General features: G+C 38.1%; 2 protein-coding genes across 4 annotated transcripts in view; one reads left to right on the forward strand and one right to left on the reverse strand.

Moving 5' to 3' along the window:
- The window catches only part of STS (steroid sulfatase), a 111,203-nt gene extending 105,342 nt beyond the window's left edge, over window positions 1–5,861 (reverse strand). For 2 of the 3 annotated variants that reach the window (XM_071565776.1, XM_071565523.1), the window contains exons 1-2: window positions 5,177–5,365; window positions 3,758–3,931 (exon numbers count right to left, since the gene is read on the reverse strand). The gene's annotated coding sequence lies outside the window, so the exon portion shown is untranslated. Of the gene's footprint in view, window positions 1–3,757; window positions 3,932–5,176; window positions 5,366–5,746 lie in introns of those variants that run through there. The other variant, XM_071565694.1, reaches the window with a different exon arrangement.
- Window positions 5,035–18,589, forward strand: part of PUDP (pseudouridine 5'-phosphatase) — a 61,105-nt gene continuing 47,550 nt past the window's right edge. Inside the window, exon 1 of the mRNA XM_071565977.1 lies at window positions 5,035–5,207. Coding sequence (XP_071422078.1) covers window positions 5,129–5,207 — 79 coding nt within the window. The 5' untranslated portion in view covers window positions 5,035–5,128. The remainder of the gene's footprint in view (window positions 5,208–18,589) is intronic.

Raw genomic sequence — 18,589 nt, forward strand, 5'->3', positions numbered from 1 at the left:
CCCCCATAACCAATAAATTCACATGCAGACAAGAAAGAGCATAACAAGAGCTTAACAAATGGAGCATAACAAAAGCATAACAAATATTTTAGGCTCCTGCAACAATGGAAAATTAGATAAATAAATAAATGTTGAAAATAATCCCACACAGGAAGATCTTATCACACAGCAAAAGCAAAGCAGGATACAAGACTTCATATCTTATCTGGGGATGCACTATCTTCTGTCCTAATCTTTCTAATAGTTTAAAGCTAGGCAGGACCCACCCATTAAGCACTTCAGGATTTCCATTACAATAACACTTCTAATCACCTGAGCAGTTTGCCTGTGTGCAGCCAGTATTTTACTGGAAGACCAAAAATTATGTCAAAATGCTAAATCAAACAACCCATAAAAGAGAGAAAATGGTTCTCAGTGACTTTAATGGAAACAAAAAAGGCCCTGAAGCATGGTATTAAGGATTCATTTCCCAGCTTCAGAAACTGTTCCTTCTCTTGTACAATCTCATCAATAACTACAGCAATTGACATCTAAAGATATCAGAGCACAGTTCCCTTGTTCCCTCTTGCATGCTTGGCTGGCTTTTCTAGAATTTCATCCGTCATTGCTGCTTAAGAACCTTTTTATAGTGCCTCATCTAAATTTATAGATGATGAACATGCATCTTCTTCACTTTATTCTCCTGAAGCATCTTTCCTGCCTTTGTAACTAACACATTTGTAATTGGTGGTCAATACAAAAATCTAGAAAATAGATGGCTCTCCTCCCTCTCCTTTCTTGGCTAAAAAAATACACGATTGATTAAAAGAGGATATACTCCCTTTTGACTTATGTAATCAACAAAATACGACTCAGCTCAGCAGGTGTGTGGTAGTATTTAACACCTTAAGACATATGCTCATCTTCCCTTTTGCAGCTATAAAAACATGAACTGAAACAATAAATTTCATGTAATTCATAGTCTTAGGGTAAAAAGCTCTTGTTTGGTGACATCCAGCACTGCAAGGGGCTTCATTTTATGGGGGCTTATAGGCTCAAATTTAGCAACTGTTGTAAATCTCAGCTGATACCTAAATTAATTTACATTTTACTCCAAGTCATTTCAAGTAATTTGTTACTAATAGTGGGTTTAACAGCTGTTCATGTAAATCATTATGAAAGCTTTAGAATTCCTGGATTTATTCAAGTCTTTATATTCTTTTTTAATATTCAAACCAAAACGGATTATAATCTGTTTATCCTCTTTGCCAAGGCACCTGCAGTACAAGAAAAATAAAGTCAGTCATTTCTGTGTGAAACATACAGTGCATGACATTCCTATCAGTGGTATAAAAAATAGGTAAGTGAATCCATGCTTCAAGCACAGTATGAAATTGTGAAATAGGAAACTGCAAATATTGAGTCAAGTGCATCACCTGAGAAAACACTTAAGCATAATCTGAAGCTTTTACTCTCCAGGAAAAGAACTTAGTTACATAAATTTCACTGATGTGGAAAACATTTTAGCCTCAAAGTAAGGAAAACCCAAACATACAGAGATTGGTTATGAGAACTGTGTATGTAAAACATTGTGTTGCACACTTAATAATTCTATGGATATGCACCTGAAATTTTTCCCTTTATCTCACATGTAAGAACACCAAAGTGATTTTAACATAATATTAGGAAGCCAGAGAAATTAGACTTGTTTGGGGTAGGAGGGGCTACCTATAGGCAGCTAATTTACAGTCTTTTAAAAACCTGGACATCCAGATGTACATGCACCATGTATCATCATAAAATTTGAAACTCAGCAATGATTTATTAATCTGTTTTAGTATATGCTCAGATAACAACTTTAATTCATTTTTAAAATGTACATGAAGTTAATCGTCTTCTTCAGACTTTGCAGGATTCAAGTCCACTTGCACAATTATATCTCCGTTACCCATGTTCATTCTCAATAAGCATATACCAGGTTTGTAGGCATCTAATTGTCAGTTTTCATGGTTACTGGACCTCCACTACAGTATGCTTTCCACAACTCAAAATTTACACAAGTCCTCATAAATCAAAACAAGTTTAAAATCAGTAATAAAAATAGTAGCAAATGGAAAAAATGCACAATTCTCAATCTTAAATTCTTTTCACTACCTCTTTAAAAAAAAACCAAAAAACAACCAAGACCAAATACTACTGCTGAGTTCATTTGAAACTAATATTTAAGACAGCTCAAATAAAACTTAGATCAGCGTGTTCTCTTACTTGTGTATCTAGAAAACTATGCTCCACCATGAGTTGCTCGGACTTAATTGCATTCTGTTAGTAAGAAGAATTAGCCATGCAGAATCAACCTAAGCAGTTGTCTATATTGAGAAGACATTCCTGTTTGAATGCTGCTTTGAAGAATCAAGTAAGCTAACATTACACTGATTATCACTAATGAGTCAGAGAAAAGCAAAGCAAATTAAGGTCATCCATCTGTCAGACAATGTAACAGTCTTGAACTGTGTACCATAAGATTTGTGACACCAAACCCTTACCCCTAAAATGTTTACCTTGTGTATTACAGTTTGATTTTGTGGGTTTCTTTCACATAGATTGTCTGTATGATTTATTTCCACTTTAAATACTCAAAAGTTTTGCCTTTTGTTTTCTCAGATGACCTGGTGATTAACACCACAAAAATATTACCTCCCCTTCTGCAGAGGGCATGGGAAATGGAGTTGTACTCAAACACTTAACGCTTTTCTCTAATTAGAATAAGGCATCAAGATACCAAACTAACACAGCTTTTTCTGGTTAACAAGTTTTACTCTATCAGCAATACAATTTAAGACCAACTTTTTGGAATATTTGCTAATTAGAAAGTGGATTAATCCACCTCAGGTACAACTGTCATAAAACCTCATAACTCATCCTCTTCAAATTTTTGTCTTAACACTGTACACTCTTACTGCAGAAACCCATTCTTTCTTAGGACAGCACAATACTACCATTACAAGCATTGAAATTACTACAATGATTTTTTTAAGTTCCCCTTAACAGTTAACACTTACAGTTAATACATACTCTATTTAGGATTTTACCTTTCTGTTGATTCTAGCTGTGCTCCCACCTATGTGAACTACACAGGACACATATTTGCTATCTGAAACAAAGCTGGAATATTGACTTGTTGCACAGTGTTTATTGCAGAAACAAAACATCTGTGGCCATTCTTAACACTCGTGCTGTAAAGTTACAAAGAAAAAAATTGCCTGGAATCGCAATACCCATTTTCTTATATCTATATAAGAGCTAACAGATGTGTGTCATGACTACACGTGGAATTTTTAGAAGACATTTAAGGTATTGTGCACAGTCTTTTTCCTAGTCTATATAGGCAGGGCCTAAGCAGCATATCATTACAGAAGGAGACAAGGAAAAAAGAGAAAACCAATCAAAAACTCAAAAAACTTTGTTTGAAAGTCAAGTTTTATTATTAAAAACGTACAAGTAAAGGCCAAGGATACTTTATTTGTCTTCTTATTTTCAAGATAGGATAAGGTATGAGGACTCTGTGCCTACATTACACAAAAACCATAGGGTGAGTGTATTTTGAGGGACAGGTTTTGGGCGTAGGTAAGACGCTTAAGGACACGAAATTAAAATTCAAATATGGCTAACACCTACAGTTGGTTCTTTAAAACAACACTATTAACTTGCTAAAATGGTGATGCACTGCCAATTCAAACGAAGGTGCTGTTAGAAAAAAAAGAACTGCTGCAAGGCCTACCTACAAATGAGACAGGACTTCCTCTATGAGAAGCTGCAACTAAACCATTGCCTTCATGGCAAAGCTGTACAAATCTTCAAGCCAGTATGTCACCTTGGGAGTCTGAAACTGCTCTTTTCATGTCTGCTTCTGCAACTGGTATTTCAATGATCTTGACTCCCAGCAGAGAGTTACCTGCATGAAAAGATAAAAGCAGAAGACTGATGAGTTAAGTTCCCTCCTTTTCTCACAACTACCCAGTCAAAATTGGATCATGTGCCCGTACAGGCAGATTTTGTTTCATCTCAACCTTCAATTAACTGTTCTTGCAGTCAATAAACCCTAAGGGTTTACTCTATGCTCAAAATTTTGGGGTTTTGTCCCATTACTTTTCTCTCACAGCTTTACATACATTTCTGCCTTTTGGTTTATGGCTCCGACTATGACCCAATGTCAATATTATCCCTGTACATCTCCACACAGGCAAGCAAAAGGTTTGCGAGGAAACACTGCCTAAAGCGTCAACTGGAGAGCAACTCCCAGGTGTCTCTCGCCAGCAGCACCAAACAGGATTTAAGAATCACAGAAAGGGAAGTGTGGAAGGGACCACAGAGGAAAGATACTGAGGTGCTGGAGCGAGTCCAGAGAAGACCAACAAGGCTGGTGAAGGGACTGGAACACAAGTCCTATGGGGAGAGGCTGAGGGAGCTGGGGTTGTTTAGCCTGGAGGAGGCTCAGAGGTGACCTCATCACTGTCTATAACTACCTGAAGGGAAGTTATAGCCAGGTGGGGGCTGGTCTCTTCTCCCAGGCAGTCAGCAATAGGACAAGGGGGCACGGGCTCAAGCTCTGCCAGGAGAAATTTAAGTTGGATATCAGAAAAAAATTCTTTCCAGAGAGAGGAATCAGGTATTGGAATGGGCTGCCCAGAGAGGTGGTGGATTCACCATCCCTGGGGTTTTTAAACTGAGACTGCATGTGGCACTGAGTGCCATAATCTAGTAAAGGGACTGGAGCTGGACCAAGGGTTGGACCTGATCATCTCGGAGGTCTTTTCCAACCCAATCGATTCTATGATTCTATGATCTGGTTCAAGCTCCCTGCTCGACCAGGGCCAGTCTTGAGCACACGGCACAGGATTGCGTCCAGACGGTTCTTGAGTATCTCCAGTGCTGGAGCCTGTACAACCCCTGCGGGCAAGCAGTTCAATGCTGCAGCAAAAGAGGCCCCAGGCAGAGCAGCGGACTTTGCTTTCCCATCGGAAGGGGACAGTTCACAGAGAGACGCCCTGGGCCGGCCCACGCGCTCTGCACCCGCCGAACGGTCCCGGCCCCCCCGCACCGCGACCGGCCCGCCTCGCCCCGCGGCCGCTCCGCCTGCTCGGGCCCCGCCATGGCCGCCTCCGCCTCCGCGGGGGCTGCGCTGCGCCCGGTCACTCACCTGATCTTTGACATGGACGGGCTGCTGCTGGGTGTGTAGCTTGCGCCCCTCTCCCCTCCGCGGCCAAGCCCCCGATCCGCTCGGTTCCACCGCACCCCTGCGGCCCGGCCCGGCCCTGCCCGGCCGTGCGGAGAGCGAGGGGCCGTAGCCGGCGGCGGGCAGCCCCTTCCCTGTCTTCCCTTCCCCTCCCCTCCCTGCCTCTTGGGGCCAGAGTGGGCCAACCTTCGGCCGCTCATTCGCGGCCTCCTCGCTCCGGGCGAGCGGCCAGAGCGCCGCGGGCGGCGCCGTTGCTGAAACCCCAATGAAGGGATTAAAGCAACAGGAAACGGGTTAATTCCCTCTCCTCCTTCCGCCATCCACTGCCTTTCGGGGGCAGATTTCGTCTTGAATTAAAAGATCTGGGGCCGGGAGTGCTCCGGATGGCCGAGCGAGGTTGTAGGGAGAAAGGCTCGGCTCGGTTGGGGTTGTAAGCCAGGGAAAGCGGGTATGGAGGAAAACGGGAATGCACGTGTGGTTCTTGAGGCACCCCCGGCGCCGGGGCTGGTGGTGCTCGGCTGCGTTTGGGTTTACCACTGCAACTGGAGAGTCTGGAAACCTCCGTGATAGTCTTCTCACAGCCTTTGTATCGGTAGACTTGCTGCTTTCCCGGTTGCTTCTGTAACCTGTCTCCTCCGGCGCTATAGCTGGATTGGATCTTGGGGTTTGAGCACGTGGTGTAAAGGAGAGCACTCTGGACTCTGAATCCCAAGGTCATGAGTTCGAGTCTCAGTAGGACCGTTCCCTGGCAGTTCAGTGCCTCCCTGCCATCCGATCCGGTCAGATCTCGGATGCTCAGCAGGGTCAACCCCGGTTAGTACCGGGTGCAGTGACAGTCCCGAGGACTTCACTGTCACTGTCCAAGCTCGCTCAGCCGTGGCAGATGGACCTTGGGACTTAAACGGTGGGGCCAGTTCTGCGCTCGCTGTGCCTCACCTAAAAAATACCCTGTGCAGGCTGGAAGGGCACACCCACGTGGGGAGAGCCCTGTCCAAATCTTCCTTCTTGAAGTCTGACCATACATGACTGGGACAATGTTTAAATCTGTTCCCGTTTGCTGAATCAGGACACTGCTGAGTGTGTCCTGTGGAATAATGGAATATTGTTGTATGTGACTTTGTTTTCTGTATGACTTGTTTTTTGAAGTAGCCCATGTGGGTTGTCACACAGGAAACAGTTTTGGATGTGGGTGAATTCTTAAAGGGTGTGAACTTGAGGTGTGTGCCTTCCTTCTGCAAAACCCAAATTGTTGCAGTTTCTTGAAAGACTGCTGTAAAGTCTGATGAGATTCTCTGTTTCCAGGAAATGTGCACTTTCCCCTCCTTCAGGCCTTTTAACCTGTGAAGATGATTCACTTATCAACTTTTAAAACAAAAATGGCTTTTCTCATGCTATCATAATAGTTTTAAGTATTTCAGAGCCTTTCAATTCTGTTCGTTTCATATGCACTCTTAATCTGTTATGCAAAACAGTGATTGAGTTATTTTAGTTGCATTTTCTCTTTCATCTTTGGAGTCTCAAATAGACTGGCGTATGTATGCATATACAGACACACACACACATATATGTATGTATGTATAATATATATATGTAATCCTATAGTACAGAACCTGTTAATTTCATTTTTATTTCAGAGTTTCATGAAAGCTTTTTTTTAATTACCACTGCTTTTTGTCAGAAGTTGAGTATCTGCTTCACAAAGAGAATACTCACCTGAATGGGACAGTATTGGTAAGGTATATGATCATTTAGTCATTGATGTGGATATGTAACATTTCCATGTCAGTTTCACAGAATCACAGAATGTTAAGGAGGTGGAATGGACCTTAAAGATCATCTAGTCCCAAAGCCCCTTACCAGGGGCATGGACACCTCCCACTAGATGAGGTTGCTCAAGGCCTTATCCAACCTGGCCTTGAACACTTGTCAGGATTTTCAATGAATTTGTTTTGCACAGGTATTTACAGTTTAGATGCTTTAGCTTTGTACACTATTGTAGGAACAAAAGATGTTTTCCCAGATGCTATCCTGTTTATATTTAGAAATTGCCTTTCTGTAACATTCCAAACAGGCAACACCAATACAAACTGAGGTTCTGAGTAATTTTTAGATCTCTAAACTCCTGGGGTTCATACACTGAAGAAGCATTAAAAATACTGTGGATTATGAACCATGCCTCATACTGGGAAAGTAATTATAAAAGATCCATAATTCTTGGACCTAAAACTTTGCTAATATTGAGACACTCGAGGTATGAACTTATTCCTTGCTGCTTTAAATTTGTATGTAGTAAAGTACAGCTCCAGGTAAATACTTCATTGCTTTCTGGATTCCAATAAAATAGCAGACATAAATTAGGGCATTTCATGTGCTTAGATATAAAATATACTTACATAAAGAGTTTATGCATGCTGGTATTTTTGTTTTAATCCCTACATATGAGGCAGCCTGTACACTGGTAAGTACTTGTTGTGTTGTGGTTCCATTCCCCTAGTTACTGTTATGCTACATGGATGTGATTTCTTCTATTTACAAAAGTTATACATAAAGAGTGCACTGTTGTTCCAGAATTTTTCAGCTACAGTGAATTAAACTGAGAATACTTCTTAAATAGCTTCCAGTACAAAGGAATAAAAGAAATACCATCCTGATGATTTGCATAATGTACACTTTGTTTCCGAGGACTTGTAGTATGTTTCAGCCTCTAAATACTATGACTTATGTCACAACTTTAAGTGTTTGATGAACCTGTTTTTTCATGATGAGCTGTGACCCTTAGGAGGCAAAAAGGCAGTCAGGAGACTGGTTGGACTTTCCCACGATTCCTAAAATTTCAAGATATTTGGAATAATTTTGAGTAAGGAATGAAATAAGGGGCACACAAGTTAGATGCTTTCTGCCCAACCTGTCTACTGTAAGTCTTCTCAATGAGACAAATGGTTATATTGGTGTAAATCTACATGAGAAATAAGAACCTCTTTAATTTTCTTATGAAATTTTTACTATATCACATAGTGCTCATTGAAGATAATAAAATGAATAACATACATATTTTGAGAAACTATAGAAATAGGCCCAAAACTGCCTCCTTTCAAAGAGGAAAACAAACATTTTGGCATTGGATATTTAAAACTACGCTTTCTGAAGTACCTCCATAGTTGGTTGCATTTTTCAGAATCTGAAACTTGAAGTTTTGCAATAATTTTCACAACAAAGTAGTGTCTGAAAATGTATGTGAAATTTTCACCTAACCCTTACTGATTTTATAGAACAAATATAAATTGATCTATAAATGATGAAAAAAAATTGAGCATTACATTCATCTAATGTAATGTGTCATGAACTTGCTTTTTGTAACTGACATACTTCCTTATGATTAAGGAAGGTAGAATATCTTCTGATAGGAAGATTTCCAAAATCTGTGTGAGTGTAAAATCCTTACATGAGGTCTGAGGTGCTTACAAGGTTCTTGACTTTGGAAAAACAGTGTTATCGTGTAGTACCTTTAGTGGCTAAGACTGGGCTGTGTGCAAGTGTTGGTGAATCTGTTCCTCTGTTATTTTATCTGCCCCTCTCTCTTTAACATAATTGAGGCTGATTAAGTTGTCCTTGAGTCCCACCTTGATATATCAGCTTACCTTCCATAGGGAAGTTCTTGCCCCTGAATTGCCTGTGAAAGTACTTCACCCCTTTCTTTCAGAGTCCTTCTGTATAATTGTTTCAAGTGTTACCTAACACTCTTTTTCCAGCATGTATAATCAATGCAATCTACCATTTCTTTATTTATTTTTTTCTTAATTCCTCTTTGAGCTGTTGGATGAAGTTTTAGGGTTTTTGTCTGTTGTTCCAGTTGCCAGGATGTTATCACATGGGAAAGTAATGCTCTCATTTAGTAAGTAAAAAATGTGAAGAGCACCTCTAGACAGCTTATTATTTAATGGGTAAAATTAATTGAAGGATTTGTTGGGGTTCTTTTAGGAAACTCCAGCTGTAAGAGAAAAAAACAGCTTTTGTGCTAATGTACTACAGTTGCATCCTGTGTTATTATACATAAAATATTAGAATAACTCAAGTTGGAAGGGTCCTATAAGGATCATTGTCTCAGCTCCCTCCTGCTTGCAGGGCTTCCTAAAACTAAAAGAGGGGGACTAAGAGCATCATCCAGATGCTCCTTGAACTATGACAGCCTTTGGTGCTGTGACCACTGCCCTGGGGAGCCTGTTCCAGTGACTGATCACCCTTCTCAGAGAATTGAACTAATGTCCAATCTGAACTTTCCCTAAAGCAGCTTCATTAGTTAACACAGTTGATTAGTGGTGCACTGTGTAGTGTAAACCAGAGGAAAAGCAATAACTAATATTTTATTTTTGGTGTACTGCTGTACTTTCTTTTTTTTAAACAAAAGAACAAAAACCAACACAACCAACAACAAAAATAAATAAAACCCACACACACAACCCCCAGCACTTCAATTAAAGCACTAAATTTCAAAAGTTAAATTTCTACTTGATTGCCTACATCACATAATATTAAATGCTCAGTACAGTAGATTACTTTTTCTTGAAATGCTGTAGTCTTTTCCTACAGGAGAGTACTGTTCTAACTGCTAGTATGTAGTATAGTTAAAAATATTAAACCTACTTAATGTGTATGCTTACCCAACACAAGCAATACAAGGTTAATATATAATATTAGTACTAGTAATAATAGTAATAATAAGCCAGAACAGAAACTAAAGATCTCTGATACCTAAATAAATCCTGTTGTTATAGTTGTACTGTTGGATATCCGGTCTTGGTATTTTTAGCATATTGTAAAAACATACAAAATGAATGCTGAAGAATAGAGAAAGAAAAATCTATATAATTTGTACAAAATATACAGCTAGAGTAATGCCCCCTAGGATCTATCTTTTAAACTTAACTGCATAGGTTGTATTTTGAGCTGTGACAAGTGGTTTTGTTACATAACTGTAGCCAATGGCTACCCCACCATCAAAACACAGAAAGGATTGAATGTTGCCTAAACTTATATAGGGCTGAAAATATTTAAAATTCTCTACAAGCTGCATGTATAATATTAACCTTTCCCAACTGACAAATGAACTTAGGAAAATGGCTGCAAAGATAAGAAGTTTCTTAACCTTGTGCATAAAGCTGAACTAAAGCTCAGCTAACATGCAGAGAACAAGACACTTCAGTATAGGAAGTTTAGTCATGTACTTATTTTTGTTTAAATTTTTGCTAGGAGTAGCCATCATTTTATGTAAATTATTATCCTTGCCAGTGCCCCTTAATGTTGCAAAACAGAATCTTTACAGAAGATAAATCAGTGTGTTTGAGCAGATCTCAATGAGAGAGAGTTCCTAAAACAGCTTAGTTTTGCAAGATACTTTCACTGTAACTCAAAGTCATGTTGGACTGTACAGGCACAGGTATGCCAGCTTGTTGTGACCATTTGTAGAGGGATAGGAAGTAGTTTAGGCAACTGGGATCAGAAGTTGCTGCTTTTACAGCTGCTACCCCCTTGTGTGAAGACCACTATGTTCTTGTGTGCAAGAACAGGCCATCATTGTACAGGCCATCTCTGGTCTATACTGTAGAAGAAATTAGTGTGCAGTTAAATTCATTGCAGTGTTGTGAGATTTGCAAGAGTTTCGGCATGTTTTCTTTCTCCCCAGTGTTACCTACCCATTGTCACAAGGTCAGAAGTCAAAAATGTGCTCTTACTTTCATTTCATTGCACAAGTTGCCTTGGAGATTGCTGCTACAAGAAGACTGGTGAGAGTTCCATGCTGGTGTTTGCTTATGTGCATGCTGTCTTTTTTTTACAGTGTGAATGGGAGGTTAAACCAGCTTCCTATTTCTTCTGCATCCGAGCAAATAGCACCAATTCAGCTAAACATCAGTCCTCACTAGATTGTCCTCTATTACAGCTTAAGTGCAGGAATTAATCTTCTTAGGCTATAACATGGCAATCTTGTAAGCCTATTTTCTGCTTCTGTGTAGTGGAAACTTAGTTTTTTGTCATTCTCCTTTTCCATCTGATTTTGGGGAATAACGAAGGAAGCAAAAATACTGTCTTGCCCTCGTGTTTTGTAATTGTAATTTGTTACAAAAACAAAGAGATTAAGGATATTATTAGATTAAAATACCTCATAGATGCTTCATAAGCAAATTTTGAAGATAAGTAAAAAGCTCCTCATTGAGAATTAACTAACCATAACTAGAGTAAATAAGATTTGTCATATGCTTGAAAGCTAACATTTTAATTTAACAGCAAGAAAAATTTTGGCAAGAATATAAACATACTATTCCAGAGTCTGACTTGGGGTATTTCCATGACTGATTTGCGTATTGCCCATCCACGTGGTTGTCTGTTGTTTGTGGTTAGAATAATCCAGAATCACAATTTATTTCAGCATCAATAGAATGGGGTTTTGTTTGTGTGGGTTTTTTTGTTTTGTTTTTTCATATCTGTAATTGTTACCACATTTCAAAATGCCATGGGCAGCATTAGCAATTATAATTTTTTCTTCTTGAGATATTAAGCAATGAATGCTCCCAAGCTGAAAGATCCATGATTTGATTTTAGTATTGCACAGAAAGGACACGCGAATGCATTGTATTTTTGGTGCTTATTTATTAGTTGCCCTAGATGCAAAGTTATAAAAGTTATAACAGGAAAAAAAAAAGAACCTATGTGCTTAACTTAATCTCAAGAGTTTTCCAATTTCCCTTTTAATAATGTACCTTTTGTTTTCTGACTGATACACACATTCAGTTATATAGAGGGCCTTTAGCAAGCAAAGAGGTATGTTTTGAAAGTGCTGTGAGTCTAAAGGTTCTGTTTAGTGATTTTTAAAGGTTCACATAGCACTTTGAAATTAGCATTTATAGAAATTAGTCTCCCTCTGTGCCTAAATGCAGATTTTTCAAATCTGTTCGTAGATGATAAGAATTTTATATTTGTTGTCTATGTACACTGTTTTGTGTAGAATGTTCCAGTTATTTTGCTTTGAATGTAAATAGTAAGGTTCATAAATGGAACAGAGTTTCACACAAAGAAAAGGTTCATAGAATTTTCCATTATCGTAGCACAATTTCCAGCTGCTGCATTCGAATTTTCTTTTTACTTAAGGTTAAAAACAGCATTAACAACCCTGGATTTATTGTTCTGCATACTGGCAGTAGTTACACTGTGCCATCTTGGGCTCAGTTCTTCAGCTTTTGTTCTGAGTATTTGTAATTCGTTCATGTAGCCTTGTTGTGAGTTGCCTAATTGAACTTCTGAGAGTGAAATTTTTGAGGGCACCTTCATTTGGGTAGGGCAGCAAAATTTTTCTCAGTTTATTCTGCTGGTATATTTTCCCTGAGAGACAATCCTATTCTTGAATATTGGCATTTATACTTAAAATGTTAGGGGAGGAGGGATGGTGGTGGTTGTTATTTTTTTTTAATTTGCCACAGAGTGTAATGGTGATGATAATTTTCACAATGTGATTGTTGCTCTTTTAAAGACAAAGAACTATGTTAACTAAGTACACAGAAGCACTTAAGCCAAACACCTCCTCCTTTCAAACTTTATTGCATTTATAATGGACATCTTTAGCATGAAGTAGAGACTGCTAGTGACTGTTGCTGCTTCTATTATGTGTTTATGTACCTTTCTGTATTGATGCTAATTTCTTCCACAAGACTGCTGAGAATTATATAAAGAAGATCATTTTTGTGTCTTACAATTGTTCTGGCTCCTGACCTTAATTTGTCCTTTTTCTCTCCCTTGGTAAGAATAAAATCAGTGTTCTGACCCAAAGTTCAGGGAGGCAGTGCCAACCTTTATCAGGATTTTTCTTGGTACTTAGGAGAAAACCACCCTGTATTATTTATCTCCTTTTTTACTTCTTTTGCTTCAATGACCAGAGAAGAACACTTGTATCTCTTTCAACTCTTTTTTTGATGGCAGACAAGTTGTTTTTTTTCTACCTTTATTCTGGGCAATATTTTGCTTCTTGAATTGACACTACCAATGTTTGCTGTCTCCATGTATGCTTTCTGTTCTTGTGCAGCTTTTAATATTTTTTATTCCTCTTATAATGAATACCATATGAAGTAATAGTTTAGCAATAAATCTTATACTGTATTTTGGAAATACTCATCTAACTAGACACTGCTCTTGCCCAAGTGTGGTTTTGCTGGTTTCTTTTTAAAATGTATTCTTACTTTGCTTCCCCTTCCTTTTGGAGATGTATGAGGTATTTTTGTCAAAGTCATCAAATCAGTCCTAGTAGACTGTGTGTGTCTGATGAAACACATTTATTTCTAGTTCTTGAAAGATTTCGTTTGGGCACCTGTTACGGGTCAGCACTCCATACATTGCTTTTTTCCTCTGCTGTTCGTTTTTACCTCTTCTGTATCTGTGTGTGGCTCATTTGGAAGAGTTCTAAATGCAGTTTTTCTCAGGGTAACATGAGTCGTTTGAGAGGAAAGCACAGTTTATTATTTGTCAGTCCAGTCTTTCTATCTCACATCCATGTAAATTTACTCATGACCTTTGTCCTTATATAGTATGTTCAGAGTTACACGGTGTCTCATTCTCCCAGCTCATTAATGCATGTTCTCTGACCTGGTGTAATAGGTCCCCATGTCACCTTTGCTCTCCCGAGGTTGGGTTCATGCTAGTCCTTTGCAGCAGCTCTGTGCTTGCGGGTGCTGAGCTGGCTGGGTTTGCTGCCAAGCAGCTCAGCCCTGGGCGTTGATTGTCTGCTGTGCATAAATACGAGTTCACTCAGGTTCCCTTTCACAGTGTCACCCTATCCAGCAAATTGCCTGCTCATGTTAGGGCATCATTTGGAATGTTGTGTCTTCAAAATTATGTTCTGCTTTAATCACTCCATTTGTGTAACATAAACAGACAGAGAGTACATATTCAGACTACTAGAACAGACCCTTATTTGATTACTGGTCAGTAATAAGTGGGATTATCTATGTTAAATTTGGATGATTTATGAGTTTGAAGCTCGTGCTCTTCATTAGGGAATGTTTCTAAGCACGAGAAAAAATTTACACTAGTACTGCAAGAATGTAATGAAAAATAATGTGTATTTAGTGAAAAGAATTGGGTGTGTAGTGTATCAGAAGGTCTGAAGTATGAAATTAATGGCTTTAAGGTAGAATATAAGTATACTAAGGTATAATTTCATTTGAATAAATTTTCCTGTGGTTTTATTTGTTTGTTTTGTAATTTACATACAGAAATCTCCTTTGACCTGTCTCTTCAGGGGAAAAGAGTAGACCCACACATGACGGTAAAGTGACATAACCTTGAATAATGCCATCATTCTGCTACAAGATCCTTACTGCCAAGAGTTACGCCATGTGCAGTGGTGGATCTTTTTATGCTAGAACTGAGCCCTCTCTATAGTGTCACATTATTATTGGACTAACAAAACATTCTTTGCTTTATGGCCCAGGGGAAATTGAGCCACAAAGAGCTTATCACAATGTAATAAATTTTTAGTCTTTAAAAATTAAAAACAGTGTTTCATGGGGAACCTATCTCAGGAAAATGAAAGCACTTGGGCCACTAAGGTATTGTAGTATATCTAATTGCTGCTATGCTGCCTTATGACTTGCATTGTTATTATTGTTTTAGATCATATTTTTATTATATTTATCGTTCTCCCATTTTTAATTTGAACATTTTCATTTTCATGAATGAAGGTATCAAAGAGCTCGAAGTAGTGTTGCTATTCTGGTTTTATGTGTTCTAGAACTTTAAAATTCTTATATGGTAGTTGATGACAAATAACACAGTATTGTAAAATTAAGTTTCTTAAAATGTTTGACTCCGTGTTAACTTTGCATAGTTCACTGTTTATCATGGTTCTGCCTTTTTCAAAATGGAAGTGAACTATTCCCCCTCACCCTTTTGGAACTTGTTAGAGAGCAGCTAATTAGTATGTGCACTTGGAAACATTGTAGAATAACAGGATAAAATTGAAATTCTAGGTTCTTAGGTTAAAGAAAAGTTTGGCATCTTTATTCCACTTTTCATAGCTGCCAGTTCTACCATTTTTATCACTAAATTTAAAAAACCCACCTTACAGATTAAAAAAAGTTTTCAGTTTTATCAACAAATCGTATTGAAAGTTTTAACTAACATTTGACATGTGAGGTTTAGTCATAGAGTTTAGTTTTGAAGTTTAGTCATGTACTTACTTTTGTTTTAAAATTTTCTAGGAGTAGCTTTGCATTACATGAGTCTTCATACCTGAAGAAACAGCTGCATCTTCTAATGATCTCACACTGTACCACAGCAAAATTTCTGTGTGGCTGTGACCTGTCACACACAACCTTACCTGCCCATGCTGGTCCCTGAACTGCTCAGACTGGAGAGCTTTCTGGAGTCTGCTGTAGGACCATTGCTGCTGTCCAGACCAGTCCCTTCCTATGGAAAGAAGGATGGTGGAGAGTGGAGGCAGCCTGCACATATATTGGGGCAAGATTTGAAATAACGTATGACCTGAGTGCTTCTAGATCCCAGAGTTTACAAATACCTTATGATTTCCAAAATATATACAGTGGACCCTCAGGAGTAACTGTACTTATTAATGACAGTGTTAACAGCATGTAGGAGTTTATCCAAACAGAAGTATATGCAAGCATACTTTATATAGCAGGTTTCTTCTGGCATCTTTGTCTATGAGAGAACATTTGAACTTTGATGGAATCTTGGGAAGTGTCTTATCATTAGGAATTTTCTTACTTTATTTTCATTCTTGTTTTTTCTTGTACTCTGCTCCAAATTCTTTAGTTATCAGATATGGAGATACAGTTATCATTCCATGGATATATCATGTCAGTGTTGCTTTTGCTTCAAATACTTTTCATAAATAGGAGAAAGTCTTTGAAATGTTCATATTGGGTCTTCCGTGTATGGTAATTCATTTTTTGTTCTGGGTATCTGTTTTACACACTCCAGAATCTTTCAAATAATACTCTTTCAGTTTGAAAATTTTCCACTGCTCAGTAAAACTGTGCAACTTCTGAATAAAGGTTTAGAGATACAGGGGATGTCTTTTCATGTGGGTATATGTATACAAAGAAGAGGAATCCTTACATTGAAAATAACTATTAAGATAATGAGCCGCTTTTCAGTAACTCCGAAGTTGTTAAAGAAAAATGCCTTAAAGATACATCAAAAGTTTCTTGAAGTGTCTTAGCATAATGGAGAACTAACAACAAAACTGGACTATATAATGTTTATTAAACTAGGGCTTGTTTTTCCCCAGTCAAAACTCCTATCTTTAAGAATTGGCATTTCAGGGTCTGTAGCTAGTACCTGTCTGCATTATTCTGGCTGGTTAAAGTGCTCTCTATGTAAATCCTTATGTTTCCCCTGCTTCTCCCATAGGCAATAATACAAGATGATTAACTTGGTGTTGGCATGTTTTATCTCTCCTCATTGCCTTGGTTAATTGAGAAATGGCTACGTGTTCTAACTTAGAAGTTTTTACTAAGAGAGAAGAAGAACAATATTCTGAGATGTATCGCAAAGCAATGGAGGTTATTCCCCTCTTAACCCACTCCCTTTTCTAATAATGTTGTTCAACATGAAATAGATTCATATTTTCTTTTTTTTTCTTTTTGTTATAATTGTAGCTTTCAGGAACTAAACCAAATATTCCTGTTTGACCCAGATGTTTCTGTATTTGTATGTAACAAAAAAGGACGGCAGAATGCTTATTTTCCTCTGGGCAACTTTCAGTAGATATTTGGCTTATCTTTCACTTCATAATATCTTGCATACTGAAATAGGGAGCTTCAGTTCTCTGCTTTATATTCTAATTGTATAGATAAGAATTTACATTTCATTGGCAGTCTAACATTCCTAAGAATGTTACAGTATGAAAGATACTTCCAGTGCCCATTCATTCTTTCTGTATTGGATCCTACATGTACCTTTCATCTCTCCTCCTATTTCTTTAAAGTAGTCTACTTGTGCTGTGAATTAAAAACAGTCTTGCTTTTGGAAAAAAAAAAACAACTCTGTAAGTTTAGGCTCAACTGAGATTTGATTTGATCTTTGTAGAAATTGTTCTCACTAACATCTTGAAATCCTCAACTTATCGGAATCTTCTTGACTTGGCAGCTGATTTGATAGAGCTTATCAATAACTTTTCCCAAAAACCTTGGAGTTTTTAGGACTATTATTTTTAGAGGTTAGGACAGCATGGAAATACATAATTCAAAGTGATTGTATTTGTACTCCTTAGTGGTAACAAGGTACCCAGTAAGTGGGTGCTGTACCATGTCCAGGGTGTAATATGGTGTACCTTAGAGATACTCACTTTCCTTGGGTAGAAGTGAAGGAGTTGGCACACATGTTATAAAATCCCACAGTTCTGTTTAAATCACAGTAGCTAGCCCCCTTCTTCAGGCTATGGGAAAATGTTATTGATGATATAGGCCCAGAAGCATGAACCATAAATTCAACAAAATAGTTTACAGATATCAGTGATTACAGGCATCGTAATCTAAGTTTGGAAAATGTGTTACCCACTTGAATTGTCTCTATTGGAGCCTTTTAAACAATTGCAGACTACCAAGAAAATTATTTTCTTCATAGCATGATGATGATGCTGATGCTGCAGCAGTTTAATGGCTTCAATACTGGTAGTGCAGATGCTTTGCATTCCAGAAGTTTAAAAACATAATGAGTCAAAACGTACAGGACTTTTTTATCTAGAAGTCATATAAGTTCAGTGACTCAGTTCAGTGTATTCAGCAAATGAAGCAATTTCTCTTGCTGATTGTAAGCCTGATTTTAGATCAATCAAAAGGAAATTACTGAAATGGGGTCAGAGGAGCTATTTAATGAACAACAGTTGTTAGTATTTTTCAGAGCTAGTTCTTCAAGTGCTTGTAACTTCTATTTGATTCCAGATTTTTTGTTTCAAGTCTGTTTGGATACCACTGAATAGAGCTGTTCATATTTGTTTTCATTGTTACTACATACACTTACCTAAGTGATGTGTATATTAATTGTTTCTAGCCATTGGTTTTTTCCATACCTTGTCAGGGGATAATTAGAGACACCAGGTTTTTTCCTGATTTCCTTAAGCATCTCTCCCCTTTCTAGCAGCTACCTGCAATGCACCTTCAAAATCAGTTTTCACATTTGCAAGCAGAATGATAGAATTTTTGGTTTTTTTTGTAAATCCAAATGCAGGTTAGATTCTGTGGAATTGGAAATGTGTACCTTATCCCACATATTTATATTTGGAAACTGTGAGCTTGTTTGTTTCGTGCTTGTACCATTGTGACTTCATTAGATTTTTACCTAATACTGAATAGTGAGAGAAAGGATACTGGA

Source organism: Pithys albifrons, chromosome 1 (assembly GCF_047495875.1).
Source record: "Pithys albifrons albifrons isolate INPA30051 chromosome 1, PitAlb_v1, whole genome shotgun sequence".
NCBI lineage: Eukaryota > Metazoa > Chordata > Aves > Passeriformes > Thamnophilidae > Pithys > Pithys albifrons.